We start from the raw sequence: 19857 nt of genomic DNA on the forward strand, positions 1-19857 counted from the left end.
GTTTTAAGAAGTAACTGAGCTGTTGAGAAACTCCTTTTTCAATGATCTTACTTAAAAACGGGAGATTTGAGATCGGCCTGTAGTTGTTCCTTTGTGTCTTGTCAAGATTGTCCTTTTTCAGTATAGGTTTGATTACAGCAGTTTTTAGTGATTCTGGAAACACACCTGATAATAAAGAAAAGTTGATGATCTGTAACAGGTCTGACTCTAAAGTCTTTGAGACCTTTTTGAAAAAACTTGTTGGCAGGACATCTAAACAGCAGGAGGAGGAGTTCAGTTGACCTAAGATGTCCTCCAGGTCTTTGCTGTTAATAGGTTGAAACTGTTTCATGGTGTTTAAACAGTTTTTTGGTGGACACAGTACATATCCTGGATCTGCTGTTGATGTACCAATTGCTTGTCTAATTTTTTGGATTTTTTCAGTGAAGAATTTGGCAAAGTCATTGCAGGCCATGGTCGAATGAAGTTCAGCTGCCACTGACACAGGAGGGTTTGTTAGCCTGTCAACTGTAGAAAATAAGACCCGAGCATTATGGCTGTTTTTAGTGATGATGTCAGAGAAGTAGGACCTCCTTGCATTCCTCAGTTGTAAATTATAATTGTGAAGTTTCTCTTTATAAATGTCATAATGAACCTGGAGGTTTGTTTTTCTCCATCTGCGCTCAGCTTTCCTACACTCTCTTTTTTCTTTTTTCACCAGTGTGGAGTTTCTCCATGGAGACTTTTTCCTTCCAGAGATAACCTTCACCTTAATGGGAGCAATAGTGTCCATTACATTTAACATGTTAGCATTGAAGCTATTGACGAGCTCATTGACTGACCCTCTGGGCAGGTCAGGTGTTAATGGGAAGACCTGGTTAAAAATTGCACTACTGTGTTCAGTTATACACCGTTTTGTGATCACTGTTGTTGATATATTTGTGTGGGCTGAGATTTTACTTTCAAAGAAAACACAGTAATGATCAGACAGGCCCACATCAGACACAGTAACCTTTGAAATGCTCAGGCCTTTGGAGATCAGTAGGTCAAGAGTGTGTCCTCTATTATGTGTGGCCTCTGTTACATGCTGAGTCAGCCCAAATTTGCCCAGAGTGTTACTCAGGTCTTTAGTCCCTTTGTCCTGAGGGTTGTCCACATGAATGTTAAAATCCCCAACAATAATTACACAGTCAAAATCAACACAGATCACAGACAGCAGTTCACTGAGGTCATTAAAAAAGTCTGTGCAGTATTTGGGAGGCCTGTAAACATTAAGAAACACAACTTTGGATGGGGCCTTCAGCTGTAAAGCCACATATTCAAAAGACTGAAAACTTCCAGGAGATAGCTGCTTACATTGAAATGATTCATTAAATAAGAACGTATTGCAGTCAAGGACTGTGAAAAAGATTGTTTAGGTTTCTTTACATTGAGGACCGTGATACTGTACGTAAAGGGGTATTCAACCTAAAATGATCAAGTATTCACCGCCTGTAGGAGTGAATGTCTGATCTAATGTTTTGTCCTTGTCAATAGTGGGATGTACTGTAACTGAGACATAAAATCAAACTGGCAGCTGCAGTTTTCTGAGATGAACAACACAACCAAATTTCCCCACTTCCTCCAGCCTGCAGGGTCTTTGAGAGGTTTAATGTTAGAGAGAGTGCTGTAAGCAGAAGATCACTTCAGTCAAGAGGCCTGTACTTGCAGGGCTCCAGTGCAGCATGTAACCTGCAGTCATTTTCTAAACAGAGACTGTAGAACAAAATAGTTCCACATTAATTTGTACATAAGTTTAGATTTTTATTTCATAAAAAGCACTGCATGTGACTCCCTTTGGTTTACAGAAACTCCCATTTCAGTTGTGGGGCCTCGCTTCTCTTCTTATTTGGATCTTAGCAAACCAATATTAAAGGGAACCCACGCTATTAAGAAAACTTAATAACCTGTCATTTCAAATCATTCTATTTAAACAATCGACTGATTAGGAATCAAGGAAAATCAGTTTCAGCAATATTTTACATCAGTACAAAGAGAAAGATTTCCAAAGTAGGCCATGGTTAAGACTGAAGGTCCTTGAGAATTATTTTGCTTTACAGAGATTTTGTCTTGCAGTTTATTTTCTGCTAAAAATATGCATTTACATCCATTAGTTAAAAAAGCGATTCCTTTACAGCAACGATGATGTCTTTTCATCCATGTCAATGCAAAAATACAAAGAACTATGTTAGATTTAATTTTAGTTTCTTTTATAATGTGGTCCTGTGCTGTGTGACATCATGTGTATGTATATATGTTTAAAAAGTATCATGTATGTATTTATTTCATTATAAAAAAAGTTCTTGTTTAGTATTATTTACTAAAAACACAAAAACAAACGGATCATTGCATTGTTTTGGGGGCACAGAAAGTTGCATCATCTGACAGAAAGTGAGATTTCAGAAAGATTGAAATAATTTCAAATTATTCATAAAAACACTTTAAAACATGAGGGGAAATTGTAAACACAAATTTTACTGAAAACGATCGTAGAACAGAGATTATAATGGAATGTTTAAAATCAGCTCTTATTTTCTGTGAATGAGGCAATCTTAAATTTTTTTTTCCGAGCACTTTAATTATCTGTGAGGAAGCTGCTTTGCTGGGTGTTCATTAACTTGGGAGCACAGCAGGTTCAAATTTACTGCCAATGCAATTTTCCATAAAGCAGTTTATTGACATTATAGGAGACACCTCTGTTTAAAATTCCACGGATGGTGTGCGTTGAGCATGAAATTTGCTCTCAGTTTTTAGAGAACTGCATTAGCGTTTTTGTGAAGAAGCTGGATTTGAAAAATGAAGCCAAATCATCCAAATGTCCTGCTTGTCCTGCAGTGGATATGGCATTTCTGGAAGGGAAAAAGGCATAAATAAATGAATAAATATTGGTCTGAATGAGGATAACCTTGGACAGCTTTGGTTTTAGGACTTGAGAAACAACCATCTTTGTGTGCCACACACAACATTTCAGGAGAAATCTTTCTGAGAAGGCTAATCAAAAATCAAAATTCACATTGATAGCAAAGCTGCAACTGTGAGGTTGCCTTTCCTATGACGATTACATGCATGTGCGTTTTAAAACATATAGGAAGCCCCATCTCTGTAATGAAAAGTAAAATCTATAGGGCATATGACCTAAAGTGATGTACTTGTATTTTTGCTAAACTGAGCTGAAATGAAAATCTTAACCGCAATCCCAACAGGGAGCACAAGAAAATATGCATGAAGGATCAACTTAGATGCAAAGCAATTTATTTTCCCCCAGTTTGAAAAAAAAAAAGTGCCTGTAGGATAAGCTTTCACTGGCAACCAATATAGGGAAGCAATGAGATACAGCCAGAGGAGGAATTAAAAGAAAAATAACTGATATGGCACATCGCATTAAGAGAAACTGGCAGTATAGTCCTACTTGGGTGCATACTGTAGCTGGGTGCATTTTTGAAACTGTGTATAAAAACAATTATTTACCTTTTTGATTACTGAGACTAATCATGTGAGATTCTTCATTCTGGTCCGTGCAGTCTGTTTGTAGAGCCAGATGGAAATTGATCGGTAAACATGATTGAGATTATTACTGAGTACACAGTTTTACCATTAAAGACTAAGTTTACCCAGCACAGCACTCAATTATGAAATAAAGCTTCAATTCAACAGCCACTTCAGAAATAATCGCTGCTTCTCTTATCTTCATGTGAATTTCCTCTTTTCAGTCCCAATCTCCATCACCAACTCTCTTATCCTCAGTTTGTCTGTTCCTCTTAAAAGCCCAGACTATGACTTCCCATACCAACTGTTCTTGTGCACTCAGACAACTCAAGACATCATTTTAGTGCAAAACACAATTTATTTTGGCGGGTTTAATTCTCTGCTAGTCGTCACTGCCTTGAAGGTCACTAGAAGAAGGATTTTTGCTCTTAAACATGGATATGTGAGAGAAAGGCAGGTCTATGAGAGACAAAGGAGAGAGATTAAAAACTCCTCTATGAGTTTAGGCTCTTTCATCTTACCTCTGGTCGAGGAAAACCACAGTCATACCTGGCAGAATCACCCTGATGTCAGGCTGTGACCTCCTGTGTAAATTAAAATGTATCTGGTTATCATAGTGCACTGAATCACATATTTTACTAACACTGAACTAATTTTTCAGTCAATTAGTTGATTAATCAGTCTATCAGCTAAGATTTCTGTTGGATCAATGAATTGCTTAATATGGAGCCTATTTTCTTTCTTGGCTCTATATGATGTTAGGGAGAGCAAATATCCATAACACGGTCATCCAGGAGAATATCTCTGACTATGACTGCAGCGGTTCCACCCAGCTGTTATTCACACTTCCTCTTTATGAGCAGCATCCAATCAGATAATAATTTAATTTGGAGGAGCTAAAATTGCTTCATGCAAAACAAGGATGAACTTTATAAGATAAATACTCATTATTTTGAACCGTAACACATGCACAGTGACTAAAGATTTGGTGCTGGAAATGAGCAGAAAAGGTCCATTTTATTTAATTAATTTATTTTTAAAAATTTTAAGTAGAATTTTAAATCAGTTAAAATCTTGGAAAATGAGGTCAAAATTTAGCACTCTATGATACACATACAAAGTATTTACGGTAACTCTCTAAGTAAATTAGTGTTTAAGATCCAGGACGTGATGTTAAAAAGCTGACATAAAATACGTTTATTAAACACAGTATGTTTTTATTAGAATAATGAAAAGAAATATAAAGAAAACAAATGACCTGAAAATGATTATTCAGCAGAAAAACCAGACATGAAAGTTAGTGTTAGGTGCAACACTACATCTCAGCAAGATTTAACATTACAACTAAGGTCTGCAATAGACTGTGAGTAATTACTGTGCACTTCTTGTAAGGTTTCACTATATTTAATCTTCAACAGAGGGTGAAAGTTACATTCTAACCCAAACTTTGACACCGTGGCTCTGCTTGGTTTTTCCCAGCATGCTGGTGCCCTCTAGTGCATACAAACAGAAAGACAGTGGAAAGACAATAAGCCTTCATTTAGTTATATGTAAACAGATATTGTAGAAAGGTGTATGATTATTATTATAAATTTTGGGGGGAAATAATACATTTTCACATATCAAAGGGGAGAAAAAACAAGGAAGAAAATAAAAAAACTGAACCACAAAGAGCAGAGGAACAAATGTGCTGTCTATTGATTAATGGAATATACACACTTTCTGGCCACTTCATTAGATGCACATTGATAGTACCTGGTTGGACCTTATTTTGCCTTATTTCAAAACTGCCCTAATTCTTCATGGTATAGAAATGCTGGGAAGATTCCTCACCGATTTTGGTCCATATTGAGATGATAGCATCAGTTGCTGCAGGTTTGTCAGCTGCACATCCATGATGCTAATCTCCCCTTCCACCACATCCCAAAAGTGGATTGAAACTGGCATGTTATCCTGCTGGAAGCAGCCATCAGATGATCTGTACACTGTTCATAAAGTGATGGATATGGTCAGCAACAACACTCAGGAAGGCTGTGACATTTAAATGATGCTCAGCTGGTACACCATTAAACCACCACCACCAGTTTGAATCAAGTCTTTCAAGCTTTCATGTTGTTTACATCAAATTCTGCCCATTTTGTAGTGAAACTGATACTCATCATACATGGCAACACTTTTCCAGTCTTCTGTTGTCCAAATTTGGTCAACTTTTGCGAAGTGTAGTCTTCGTTTCCTGTTTTTAGTTGACAGGAGGGGCACCCAGTGTGGTCTTCTGCAGCCAATCCCATCTGTTTCAAAGTTTGACATGCTGTGGGTTCAGAGAAGCTCCCCGGTATACATTGGCTGTAATGAGCAGTTGTTTGACTTCAAAGTGGTTGTGCGGAACATGCCAATAGATCAGCAATTTTTAAAATGCTCAGCCCCCCATCTGGCTCCAACAGTCTAGTATCTTTCGTCCTCATTCTGATGCTCACTCTGAACTTTAGCAGGTTGTCTTCACTATGCTTACATGCCTAAATGCAGTGATTTACTGCCATGTGATTGGCTGACTAGATATTTGTGTTATCTGTGTTATATCTTTATCTCTGACCAACGCCCGGTCGAAGATAAACATATCAGGTCAATGCTGATGCTGATGGACATCTGAAACAGGCAGTTCATGCTTGAATTTGTTGAACAGAACAAGGGAACAGAAAACCTTAAGGACAAAGTGGCAAATAAAGACTAACACCTCCTTCAACCTCCTATATATTGGAATAACATTAAGCTGCATAATCTTTATTTTTCCAATACCCATAATTCCATAAAATTCATCTTTATGTATCCTGTAGCTGTAAATAAGTGGTGGATAAAATTACTTTTAAACTTATTACTGCATTAACACATCCCAAGCAGATACTGGATGTCTGCAGACACTGTCCATTGCCTGGGGATGAGCTCCAACTGAAACAGGTGATCAAACCTTCATCCCGCATGTGTTTGAAGGAGAAACTGGGGAAAACATACACGATAACAGGTAGCACATGCAAACTCCACAGATAAGACCGCTGCCTGAGCATGAACTCTGCTGTGAGCACTAAAAACTGAGCCACAATGTTACTGTGGCAAAAGAGTCAGTACGTCAGTACGTTCCAAAACTGGTATTTAGGTTTACATTTTAAGATGTGCTTCTGCATACTGGCGCTTTTTGCAGAATGCAAGCCAGCATGTTTTTGAGGGTTTTTTTGTCTGTGTCAGCTACACATAATGCATGACTGTCAAAGTACAAAGTGCCGTTATGATGGAGTATATCCCAGTTGTACGCATTCTGCATGCAGCAATACATATTTTGTAAGAGCAGCTGTGGTATGCATTAAAGGGAAAAAATATTCAGTTTGGGATGCAGCCCAGAAAATTAAAAACACCTGTGTGTGTCTGTGCACTCCTAAATAAGATACAGTATGACAACCTCGTGCTGCACCCTCGTGCTTTTCCTTCACATGTCCACTGGTCATTAGGACCAAAAATATATTAAATCATTTTGAGGATTTAAACACAAGTAGAAGAAGTAGAAACACCAAACATCAGATTACCACATGAGAATCATTTATGATGGACTGCTTTAAGAATCCACACCTGATCATGTGTGAAATGAAACTTGTCAGACTTTACAGCAGTAATCGCAGTAATTTGTTACTTTTTCTTTCAATACAACATCTGTCAGTGAGAGAAATTATATAATCACATAGGTTTTTAAATTACTTTCCTTTTTTTACATGAATAAGTTAAGAGTCTGAGGACAAACCAGTTTGACTCACTGAATTTAAGCCCACTGGGGCATGAAGCCTCTGAAAAGCATTGCTTGTGAGCTGTTTTCTTTAAGACATAAAACATTAGCTAATGTGTAAAAAAAAAATAAAAAAAAATTGAATTGTTACATGATTCTGAGTGTGCTTTAGTTTTAAGAAACATCAGTTTAACAGAAACATAAAACAGTTATTTAGTGCTTTTCTTGCACAAATGGACAACCTAAAACTAAAAAGGAGTCATGCTGTCAAATGTGACAAACAGTAGGCCAATTATATCTTTTTTTATATCAATACAATTGCATTTTTTTACTTTGTGATTTTCTCCCATTAATATCTCTTTCTTCAGATCTAAATGTATAAGGTCTTCATCTTAAGCAGATGTCACTCAGATATGCACAAAATATGAAGTAGCTTATCTTAACTGCATCCATAAACTGTGCCCCCTCAATCATTAGCAAATAAATTAAGCATAGAATAGAATAGTTTAGATTTTAGTGTAGAAGTTGGAAGCAGTATAACATAGCATTACCTAAAGTCTAAGTAAAACCAGGGCCATCACTGCCTTCTGGTTGGCGCCTCAGGTCAATCTGGTCCCACACCTCCAGACTCACAAACAGCTTCTTCCCCTGGGCCATTCGGACTGTCAATAAACACTATCCCCCCACGCCCCACGCACACGCACCTCACCAATCTGAGCCAATGTTTGAGTAACCTTATCACTCAAGCCACTCACACACGGACTCTATTCAGACCAAGTCTTTTCTTTGCACTACCTCCAAGCACTCTGTGACTATTTTGTTCTCCAGTGTGTGACTTTCTATTATTTATATATATTCCCTTGTTTTGTATATATATCCCTCTTGATTGATTCCTGTTTGCTATTTATCCCTGCTGTCTACTATTTATATTTTATTCTGGCACAGTTGGTGTGCAGTACCCACAATTTTGTTGTACATGTACAGTGACAATAAAGGACTATTCTATTCTATTCTATTCTATGTAGATTAAAGCTCTCCTTGAGGAAAGTACTTACATATAACAAATTAAGAGTTGTTTCCATGCTGTTATCATACATTATCAAACATTATATTGTATATTAAATAGTACTCTCAACTGGGACTGGTGGAAAAGTTGAGAATTGGGAGTGGGCAGTTTTATGGAGTACTTGCATATATGTATGTCTTGGTAACTTTATTGTAGTGGTGATTGGGGCATAAGAGTACTTTAGGTACTTAACATATGGGATCTCCATGGAGTATGACGTTTGCAGATGACAATGTGAACTATGGTGAGAGTAGGGAGCAACTGGCAAACAGCCTGGAGGGAAGAAGAATAAATGTCAGTAGACATAAGACAAAATACATGTGTGCAAATGACAGGGAGAGATGTGTCAGAGTGAAGCTGCAAGGAGTAGAGGTAGTTAAGGTAGATTAGTTTACCTGGGAGAGAAGGATGTTAGGTTAGGGTGAGATGGATTCAGATGATCTGTGGCGACTATTAAAGGGAGCAGCGAAAAAGGAAAAAGAAAATAGGCCATATTTTCTGGATAGATGGATGGAATTCAAAATCCTGCTCCTCACATACAAGGTCTTAAATAATCAGGCCCCATCTTATCTTAATGACCTTGTAGTACCATATCACCCTATTAGAGCACTTCGCTCTCGCTCTGCAGGCCTACTTGTTGTTCCTAGAGTATTTAAAAGTAGAATGGGAGGCAGAGCCTTCAGATTTCAGGCCCCTCTTCTGTGGAACCAGCTTCCAGTTTGGATTCGGGAGACAGACACTATCTCTACTTTCAAGATTAGGCTTAAAACTTTCCTTTTTGCTAAAGCATATAGTTAGGGCTGGACCAGGTGACCCTGAATCCTCCCTTAGTTATGCTGCAATAGACGTAGGCTGCCGGGGGATTCCCATGATGCATTGAGTTTTTCCTTTCCAGTCACCTTTCTCACTCACTATGTATTAACAGACCTCTCTGCATTGAATCATATCTGTTATTAACCTCTGTCTCTCTTCCACAGCATGCCTTTTATCCTGTCTTCCTTCTCTCACCCCAACCGGTCGCAGCAGATGGCCGCCCCTCCCTGAGCCTGGTTCTGCCGGAGGTTTCTTCCTGTTAAAAGGGAGTTTTTCCTTCCCACTGTCGCCAAAGTGCTTGCTCATAGGGGGTCATATGATTGTTGGGTTTTTCTCTGTATCTATGAAGCGCCTTGAGGCGACTTTTGTTGTGATTTGACGCTATATAAATAAAATTGAAATTGAAATTGAAATTGTGTTGCACTTTGCAAAAGTCCTTGAGCACTACTTAGACAGCTAGAGACCAGTATTGTTAGAGGAAGACTAACTTTAATGACAATGAACATAACTAATGGAAAGCACTCTTTTGCTGTTCTAATAAGTATTCTTATGAATAATTGATTAAAAATTATTTAAATATCTGAATTTCTTTTCAACTTAAGCTTGAATAGTGAAATGTGTGATTTCTTGTTTTTTTTAATACCACAGGTACTTTTATAATGTTAGTAGTTTTTAAAAAAAAAAAAAAAATTTGTGGCCATTTATATTAACTGGCTGTTGTTGTTTGTTTTTTAATTGACGTAAATGGCGCCAGAATAACCCCTGGCGGTGTTATGCTGTTCAATGTCAAAAGGCGGCACTTTCAAAGTTAAGGTAGGCGGCTGTGTTTGTATCGGGCCTTTACTGCGCTTGTGTAAAATTAATTATTATAACCCCTTTATGCTTTTAGCGTCACTGATAACAGTAGAAGTTAAACTCACTTGAAAAAATTCTGATAGGCTTACAGCTTCGTAGCTAACTCTTAGCTAACTTCGTTAGAGGACATTGACAGTAGAAGTCAGGCTTAGTTAGCGGTCAAGGAAACACCTATTTTCTAAACTTAGCTAAATCAGCATGAGAAAATTCAGCCGAGACGTGAAACATAATTAAACAAACATTGATATTTCCCTCACAGGTGACAGCTAACTTACCAACATGATGTTCTACACACAACTCTTCACTTCTAAGCGCGGATCACTAGCCAAAATCTGGCTAGCAGCCCACTGGGAAAAGAAGCTAACAAAGGCCCATGTTTTTGAATGCAACCTGGAAACAACTATCAGAGAAATAATTTCACCAAAGGTAAACGTTTTCAAAGCGCATATCCATAACCACATATTATGGGATAACTTAAGCCAGTTATTATAGTTTTATGTTGACATTAGCTTTATGATTTTTCGTTGTGCTTGAGCAATGACAATAAAGGACCATTCTATTCTATTTGAACTGTTTTCATTTCCGTTTAGTTTCAGTCAGTTCCTAAAGTGGATTTGCTTGGTTCATTTCGGTTTTTATGTTATTTTTAGTTTGGGGTTTGTTTGTTTTTTTTGTTTTGTTTTTTGTCTTTTTAATTATTAGAGTATAGGAGGTATTTTCCCATGGGCAAGTAGATAGCACAATATGAACGTGAAACTTTACAGTGAAGGCAGCTGACACACAACACAATCAGACATCCCAGTCTTATTAAACAAATAGTTTTCTTAACAAATTTAACCACAGTGATAAAGACTATTGCTTTCCCTTTTCTGGGTTTATACAGAGCACAGGCAGGGTGGAGATGAGTGTCAGGTGTCTACTTTTTTAAGTTTAAATAAACACACTTTTTTTTAGTCTTTGAGTTAAATAATCATGATTTCATCCCTGAAATAACTAAAACGCTTTTTAATGGCTAGTTTTAGTTAATCTTTTATATTAACTATATAAAGAGTGAGTCTGAGACGTCAGTTTGTGTGTTCTTTGTAGGTGAGAATTGGTTTGCGGACATCTGGTCATCTGCTCCTTGGTGTGGTTCGAATCTACTCCAGAAAAGCAAAGTATCTCCTTGCAGACTGCAGCGATGCCCTGATTAAGATTAAAACAGCTTTTAGGCCAGGTAACCCCGCCTTGTTGAAGTTTGTGTGTGTGCGCGTGTGTGTCTGTGTGTGCGTTAAATAATTTAAATTCTTTCAGAATAACATTGTAAAATATTTTTAATCGGAGCAGCTATTGTTGTACAGTTTATGTGACAGTTCCTCGTAAATAAATAAAGCTAAAACCTGAATTTTAGCAGAACCAAAACTTATTTCACAATCTGATCAGAATCAGAAAGACTTTATTTATCCCCAAGGGGCAATTAAGATACAACAGAGCAGCGTGATGTTGAAGATGAGGACAGGGCATAAACAGGCAATAGGAGTGAGATAATAAATACACAGAATATACAGTATATACACAGTTTTAAAATTAAAGTGACTAAAAGGTAAATAAATAACTGTAAGTGACTAAAAGTGAGTAAAGTTTTGGCAATATAAAAAGAGTGTAGAGTAGTTTATGTTTATGGGTGTGGGAAATGGTCTTACCGGCTGATAATAAGGAAAGGATGGTTTTCAGAAATTGATTAACTGCCATGTAAAAAAATTTTCATTCAGATTTTAATACGATTAATCCAGTCTAACAATCCTACAATTAATCCTGGGTTTATTAAAGTTACAGTGTATGGTACATAAGACTGTGTGTGTTTGTTTTGTTTGTTTTTGAACCAACCATGTAATCATTTATTTTATATTAGCCATTTATTTGTAATGCAGCAAAAAGCTTCAACAAAAATGGCACATTGCAATATTCATGAAAGGAGTATTTATGAAAACATGCTCTATGTGTTAGAATGCATTAGTTTCACTTATATGTATCTAAAGTGGTAACAGACCGTATCCCATTTATGACATAAGTGCTTAACCAACATATTTTAAGAAGGAACGTTTTCAACCCCAAGAACTTGAGCTGATTTGTGGTTTTCTCATGTACACGATCACAGCAAACAGTCTTTCATCAAACCTATGGTGTGAAAACTTAATTTACCTGCATGCTCTTTCTCTCATAATACACCAGGTCAGACAGATCTGCCGGTGGAGGGGCTTGAGGCCACAATAAAAGCGATTACCTTGGTCGAAGATTTCACTACCTTTGATCCCCAGCTTCCAGACCCCAGGCACTGTTTTCCTCACTTCTCCAACACGTCTAACCTGTCATTTATAGAATAGATTTTTATGACATGCTTGTCAATATAAAAGGATATGAATAAAAGGATTGCTCATATAAAATATATAAAAAAATATAAGGCTGATTGTGGACTTACCTATTTTCTAAGTTATAATTCTGTGTTGACTTCCTAAAGTAAGGCTGCCCTGCAATCATACATAATTTAATTACTTGTTATTTATTTAAACCTGATGAATAAGTATTCTGTTTGTGTCCACACACCAGTGACATAGATGTTGTGGACCACTTTTCACTGAACCAGTGTCGATTGGAGGAAATCACTCTGAAAGAGGACTTTGGAAATAACTTTCTAAACTTTGCAGACATTGGTAAGAGCTGAGTTGTTTTCTTGCTTAAGTTGAGTTGTCATTGTTTTTGTTTCTGTTGAGCCTGATTTCATTCTGTCATAGAATATTATTAATTTCTTCCCTTGTCGTTGATTGTAGGAGATGAGCGCCAAAGTTATCATAATGTATTGATGGATGTGAGCTTCCAGAGCTTGGCTCAACATGGAGATGCATTCGGGGATGAGGACCGAGGATTTGACTTACTCGGTATTCCATCCATCCATTTTCTTCCACTTATCCGGGGCCGGGTCGCGGGGGCAGCAGCCCAAGCAGAGAAGCCCAGACCTCCCTCTCCCCAGCCACCTCCTCCAGCTTATCCGGGGGAACACCAAAGCGTTCCCAGGCCAGCCGAGAGATATAATTTCTCCAGGGTGTCCTGGATCTGCCCCGGGGCCTCCTCCCGGTGGGACATGCCCGGAAAACCTCGCCCAGGGGGCATCCTTGTCAGATGCCTGAACCACCTCAGCTGGCTCCTTTCGATGTGGAGCAGCAGCTGCTCTACTCTGAGCCCCTCCCGGATGGCTGAACTTCTCACCCTATCTCTAAGGGAGAGGCCAGCCACCCTTCGGAGAAAGCCCATTTCCGCCGCTTGTATTCGCAATCTCGTTCTTTCGGTCACTACCACTCGTGACCATAGGTGAGGTTAGGGACGTAGACCGACCGGTAAATTGAGAGCTTCACTTTTACACTCAGCTCTCTCTTCACCACAACAGACCGGTACAGCGTCCGCATCACTGCAGCCGCTGCACCAATCCGTCTGTCGATCTCCCGCTCCCTTCTCCCATCACTCGTGAACAAGACCCCGAGATACTTAAACTCCTCAGATTTGGAGGTGCTGATTACTCGGTAGTCTTACGTGAATTGATGAGGATCAGTTTACAGTCGGTATTTAGCCAGAAGAACATTTAAAAACAGATCCCTCTCTGGGATACTGACTGACTCTAGTGTTACCTTTACTGTAAAGTTGTGATGCCAGAAAATATTCTTTCAAATATATCAGTATTCAGCAGGCCATTAAAAATTGGTGTTTTGTCACCAAATGCATACAGATCAAAAAAGGAGTATAAACCATTCTTGCAGTAGGTGATTGAGTAAAATGTCACAGGATATGCTATAAACTCAATCAAAGCTCTCCTTTTTCCAGTGGTGTTTGCAATCCTTGTCCTGGTTATAAACGGAAATGTTTGACCTGGATTGCTCACATCTGCTATTAGCTTTGGTGTTTGTGAGAGGAGACGGTCTGTCTGGGCCTTCAGGTCCTTGACAGGACTCATGTTCCTGTATTCTCTCAGGGATCCAACATCTGAACTGTAACACAAAGAATAAATAGCCTTTGAGACACGGCATGGCTCCTATCTGCTTTTTAGTTTTTAATAATGAATGGTTGTATGGTTGCAGATGGTCTCTTTTTTTGCTTTTTCACATATCAGAATTAAAATGGAACATATTAACTATATGTTTTATTTTTTCCTCCACTGACTTTGTAGATTTTCTGGCGCAGTCCAGTGATAATGCTGAGGCCACAGAATTCATCCAGGAGAATCCACAAAATGAAAACCTGCCGAGCTCGCCTTTATATGATCAGCAAGGTGATATTTCATTGTGACTGTATTTTACATTAGCTATTTAAATCACATTTTCAATTTAATTTAAACAGCTGCAAGTGATATGCGCTTGATTGTACAGCAGCGCAAGGGAATTGTGTTGTTCATTAAGAGAGTAAAGAGCTGTGTTTGCTCTGAACAGAGCCCATATGTTTGGCAGATGCTAACAGAACGGATTCCATGGAAGTAGAGACCCCGATGGCGAATCAGACCACCCTGCTCGCTAATGAGGAGGCCTTTGCTCTCGAACCTGTGCCCATCACTCGTAAGCACCAAGCATGCCAATCAAAAGCCACTCACATCAGAACAGCTGAAATGCCACTCTTTTTCTCACATAAACTCTTGTATGGTTAACTGTTTTTCTTCAGCAAACTCTGAGAGGAAGAAGGGGAAGAGGAAACGCAAGTTGGTGGTGGATCAGACTAAAGAGCTGAGCAACGAATGCATCAGAAAGCAGCTTTCTGACTTTTCAGATCTGGTCACTCCTTTGGACATGGCCCCACCCACTGTGCAGCTAATGCAGTGGAAAGAGAGCGGAGGTGCAGATAAACTCTTTGCACAGCCGTGTTCCACTGTTTTATCGCTCCAGATAAAGGAGGTGAAACCCTGCTACATTCTCAACAATATTAATCCCACAATAATATCACCACTGTTGTCTGTTTTTTCTGGGAGTCACATAAATGATTTTCGCCTTCAAAAACCTTTTCTGGTCCACTTCCAGACAGCTTCCAGCGCTGCTATTTAAGCTGAGCACTCTGCAATTTCACGACAAGCTTTAAACGTATTTACAGAGGAATCATTCATTTGTCTTTTAAACTAATGTAACTTTTGGTAATGATAGTGAATTCGATCGCTAAAACTAGTTTTCAGGTAAAGCCCGAAAGACCAAAAGCATCACGAGTGGGACCGGCAACATGCTTGTTGCTTTAGCTTGTGTTGGGTTTTCTGGTGATTGTCTTCATCTGAAAATCGCTGAGTTATCTGAGGGAGGGCATACGGTGGAAACGCTGTAATGATTACTGCAAATACACGGTTTGATCCAAACGCAAGAGACTTTTGGCTACACTGAAGCAATCATAACTTGTCACTTGCCAAATTTGCTTCCCTGTGAGTTGCTTCACTTGCACAAAATGTAGAATCAGTTAAAGGATTCTCATTTTGACACGCTGCAGGAGATCCAGCATTCATTGCTGATGTATATAGTGCGAGAGGACACAATGAGACTTCCACCAAGTGGTCTCAAAATAGCAGCCGTGCTCGAGGCGTTCTGGAGGTGCATGGGAAGATAATAGATAAGCCAGTTTAAATCAAGTAAAGGCTTTTTGATTTTACGAGGTGATTTTGATTAAACTTTGCATTTTGGCGCATAGACAAAGGTGAATCCCTGCTATTAATGTTATGTCACATTTTACATTTCCAGCTTTTTGCTAGGAGTTTTTTCCAAGTGAAGCGCCGTGGTGTACGTGAGGATGTTGAGGAGATGCGCCACGAAGAGCATAAAGGTATTTTATGTTTGTTTATTCATTTCTATGGTGTTGTTTCTGTTATTACAGTACATGTGTAATATAACAAAGTTAAAGCTGAGAGGCAGAAGGGTAAAAAGACAAAAGAATGGTGGAGAAAGTAGGAAAGATTATAATAAAATGATCTTTCCTCTGAGCTTGTTTCTGCCAGAGGCTTCTTCTTGTTGAAATTGAGTTTTTCCTTCCCACTGCTTTCAAGTGCTTGCTCATAGATTTCTTTTGTTGTTGTTGTTGTTTCTGTATTATTGTAGGGTCTTTACCTTACAGTATAAAGCGCCTTGAGGTGACAGTTGTTGTGATTTGGTGCTATATTGTTTTTAATGTATGTGCTTTGTCCTGCTCCTTAGCTCAGAGGGAACGAAGTGCCCTCACTACAGAAGTCAGTGTCATGGATTTATCAGCTGATCCTGAAAAAACACACAACACTGAGCTGACTGAACACGATCACGTCAACGACAGCCAGCGTGAGAGCTACTCACAGCTCACACAAGTAAGTATTAACATGTTATGTAAAAAAAAAATATATATATATTTATTATAGTTCCCCTGCTTTCACTGTTTTTCATTGTCCATAGCTCATAATCTGTGCTCTTTCTACCAGGATGAAAACAGGTCAGAGCTTACTCATCCATCACTTCCATCTGAAGACTCCATATTTGTCCACCCGCCTTACTTGGAGCACAGCACGCAGTCAACTTCCCTCCACACTCAGGTGCTTGCAGACACAAACAGTTACAAATAGAAGCAGGGCAGGAAACTGTCCTCTGCCAACCTCTGCTTCTCACCGACCTTAACTGTGGAATGAAAGTGAACTAATAATGGATGATTGTGTGTGAAAATAGCTAATACAGTAGATGAGCTCCAATCTATTAACACTTGACAGATGGCGGGTGTTCATTTCCCACCCTGCCTTGGCGATGTGCCCAGCATCACTGACTGAAATATGGTGCCTTTCTTACCTCCAGTCTATGCTGAATAGCCAGGACTTTGAGGAGAGGAGGATAACCAGGCGAGCACAGAAGCTTCTGAACGCTCTAAAAGTAAGACTCTAAAAATAAATGGTTGGACATTAGAATTAAAGTCGCACCAGCTACTCCATCTTGGATGTAACTGGAATTAAAATAGATGGGAAGAATGCATGTTCAGGACACAGGAGTGTTGTTTGTCCCATGGGGTCTACTTAATTTCAGTTTGGATGTTACATAAGCTGACTTAACATTAGTACTTGGTTCCTGAAAAACGCATGATCGAGACAAAATTCAGACCTGACTGTTATGGTATAGATATGATAACAACATCCTGATTACTCTACTCAACACTGAAATGTTTGCAAATGACAGCTAACAGTCTTGGCTTGACATCTGCGATCCTGCTACTGAGGGTCTAAATAGGGCACATCTGATTGTTCAAAATCAGTCACGTGGAGGTTTTGAGTGTGGCGTCCTCTTTGCGACCAATTTTATCTAGCGAGTGTGAGCAGCCTCCCACAACTAGGGGTGGGTTTTTATAATCGATTCATCGATTAAAATCGATTCTGGCTTGGATAACGTAAAATCGATTCATTAAAATCCTGAATCGATTTTTTAATATAAATTTATTTTGCCCGAAATGCCAGAATCTCTGGTGACATCTCACAAAATTTCAAGAACCACCAAACAGCTAAGACAGTAAATGAGAGCAGGTACACGGATTCTGCACAAAGACAAAACCCGCAGATCAGAATCAGTGAGATGTCGCCTTTCTCACGCTCGGGGCTGAAAGCCGACAGCTCGCTGATTCTGATCTGTCGGCGGTCCGCGCTTTGTGTTCACGCCCTTTATGCGCCGATTCTAAAGCTGTTAGTTTGATGTCTCTCCAAACAATATTGACCGAACCAGCAGCAAAAGAAGATCCAAACTACGCTTCACATAAACATCGTCATGAATTCACTCTGACTTTTCCTGTTTTGCTTCCACCGCGATGCACAGCTCTCTCTCTCTCCCTCTCTCTCTCTCTCCCTCTCTCTCTCCCTCCCTCTCTCTGCCTCTCTCTGTCTGTCTGTTTTCTGCATTATTCGCTTGCTTGTTACGCACAAGTCTACTGTTGTTTACAGCGCTGTCGGCCGCTGTTTTTTTCCCTTTTACTTACTTCCGAAAAGAAAACCTAATTTCTGCTGTTCAATACTGAACAAATTTAAACTTTTTAAAATTATTCAAAATGCAAAACGCCGTGTCTCTAATAAAACCGCTGTAACTTCAGAGGTAATGTTCATATGTTGATTAATGGTTTTCTTTCGTTTTTGATGTACTGCAGAATATTTTTATAAAATCCCAGGCCAGGAAACTCACCTTCATGTTTTTCTGTGTTTTATCTTCAGCTACTTTGACACAAAGGCATCTGCTGTGATGCTCACACCTGTGATAAAGTCTTGCTTGTGTCAGCTTCCTTTTTATTGATACAAAAATATGTAAATGTACTGATCTGAATTATAATATTTCTGACTGTCAAAATTTCCCAGATTTAAATCGAATCGAATCGTGGATCGAATCGATTCGGGACCTTGTGAATCGGAATTGAATCGATTCTAGAAATCAGTGACGATACCCAGCCCTACCCACAACCACTCGAAACTATGTGAAGAAAACACATTTTTCCCTAGCAACCTTTGGTTGCCAGGAAATCACTAACCAGTTTCCAGGTTTAGGAAAGGGTTTGGGGGTTTTTTGAATACTGGTTCCAAGATGAAAGTTGTCCCAATGTCAATAACATAACCTCACCACCTTCTGGATATCATTGTTGGCCTTAGGGAGATGTTGTATTCAAGAATTGTTTAACGGTATCCTTTTACTAATTAGAATAAAACTGAACAAATCTTCTTGACCTAAAGGAGAGTAGCAAAGTCCAGAAAAAGCTTAGCATACCGGGGTCGTCTCTGTTTCTCTTTCTGAAACTTATTTGAGTTGTTACTATCCAGAAATGTAACTTCACCATGCATTAAAAAGAGAAAATTAACATATACATAAATGTAAAGGGATTAAGTTTTGTTTATACTTACCAAAAAGAAAGGACCTGCTGGTCTGTTGGTTAGCACATCTGATCGCAGCCATTTAGTAACAAAATTAGTTGACAATCAAATTTTACTTAATAAGTTTATTTTAAATGTGGACACCCTGTACTGTGTTTTTCTGCACCATGCCCTACTTAACCCTGAATATCAGAAACTGTAGTCAGCGTGGACAGGAATTTAACAATGAGAGGGATGGGAGAGGATTAGGGGTGATGTACAGGAAATTAAACTCTTGTCTGTGTGTGTTTGTGTTTGCAGCAGAGCCAGTATGACAGCAAAGACCCCACGTTCAGCCTGCAGGGAATTTGTGAAGGAAGCAGTCGCTGGCAAGCTGCAACCACCTTCTTCTGTTTCCTCGTCCTGAAAAAACAAGAAGTCCTCCGCCTGTGTCAGACCGCTCCCTATGAGGACATCTCTGCCACACCTGGACCCAAATTCTACAATTAGTAAAAAGCAGAAGTCAGTCTTCTAACATGCCAGCTTGGGTTTGTAAATGACGCAGAATCACTGTGTCTGTTTAACTCTGATAAGATTATATTAAAGTTACTGAAATAAGCTTCTGGAATAAATAGTATAAACTGCATTAAATGAACACATATTACTCTGTTTATATGTTTGCTTGTTCTGGGTTTCAGTGAAGGAACACGTTTCCTAAAATGCTTGGCCAGACTGTTTTATCAGGTCTCTGATTTTACATATTCAATTCTCTATATGTTTTAGTCTGCTTTCTGCTTTTTCTGTCGTGTATATTTATTCCAGACACAAGATCTCAGAAGTTATTTCTGTGACCAGTTACACAAAAAAAATGTCACATAGCTCTTTGTTGTTTTATCTGAAATGTTGCTGTTCTTCATTCTTCAAAACTTTCTTTAACAAAGTATTTAACGTGACTCTTTAGCAGGTAGAAATATGTTGTTAAAGTTAATTATTTAAGTAGTGAAAATTTAGAAGTTTCTCTATTCGTGCTGTGTC

At 38.8% G+C, this 19857-nt stretch overlaps 1 protein-coding gene across 1 annotated transcript; it reads left to right on the forward strand.

The window, feature by feature from the left end:
• The first annotated feature begins 10250 nt into the window (after window positions 1–10250).
• rad21l1 (RAD21 cohesin complex component like 1) lies at window positions 10251–19680 on the forward strand. The gene is made up of 13 exons (XM_080899129.1): window positions 10251–10430; window positions 11091–11220; window positions 12216–12315; window positions 12591–12694; window positions 12812–12919; window positions 14200–14301; window positions 14459–14581; window positions 14685–14914; window positions 15737–15818; window positions 16187–16329; window positions 16441–16551; window positions 16805–16879; window positions 19144–19680. The coding sequence occupies exons 1-13, from the start codon at window positions 10284–10286 to the stop codon at window positions 19330–19332; spliced, it is 1644 nt and encodes a 547-aa protein (XP_080755255.1). The 5' UTR covers window positions 10251–10283; the 3' UTR covers window positions 19333–19680.
• Window positions 19681–19857: the final 177 nt, after the last annotated feature.

This window comes from Rhamphochromis sp. 'chilingali' (genome assembly GCF_963969265.1).
Source record: "Rhamphochromis sp. 'chilingali' genome assembly, chromosome: 12".
Lineage (NCBI taxonomy): Eukaryota > Metazoa > Chordata > Actinopteri > Cichliformes > Cichlidae > Rhamphochromis > Rhamphochromis sp. 'chilingali'.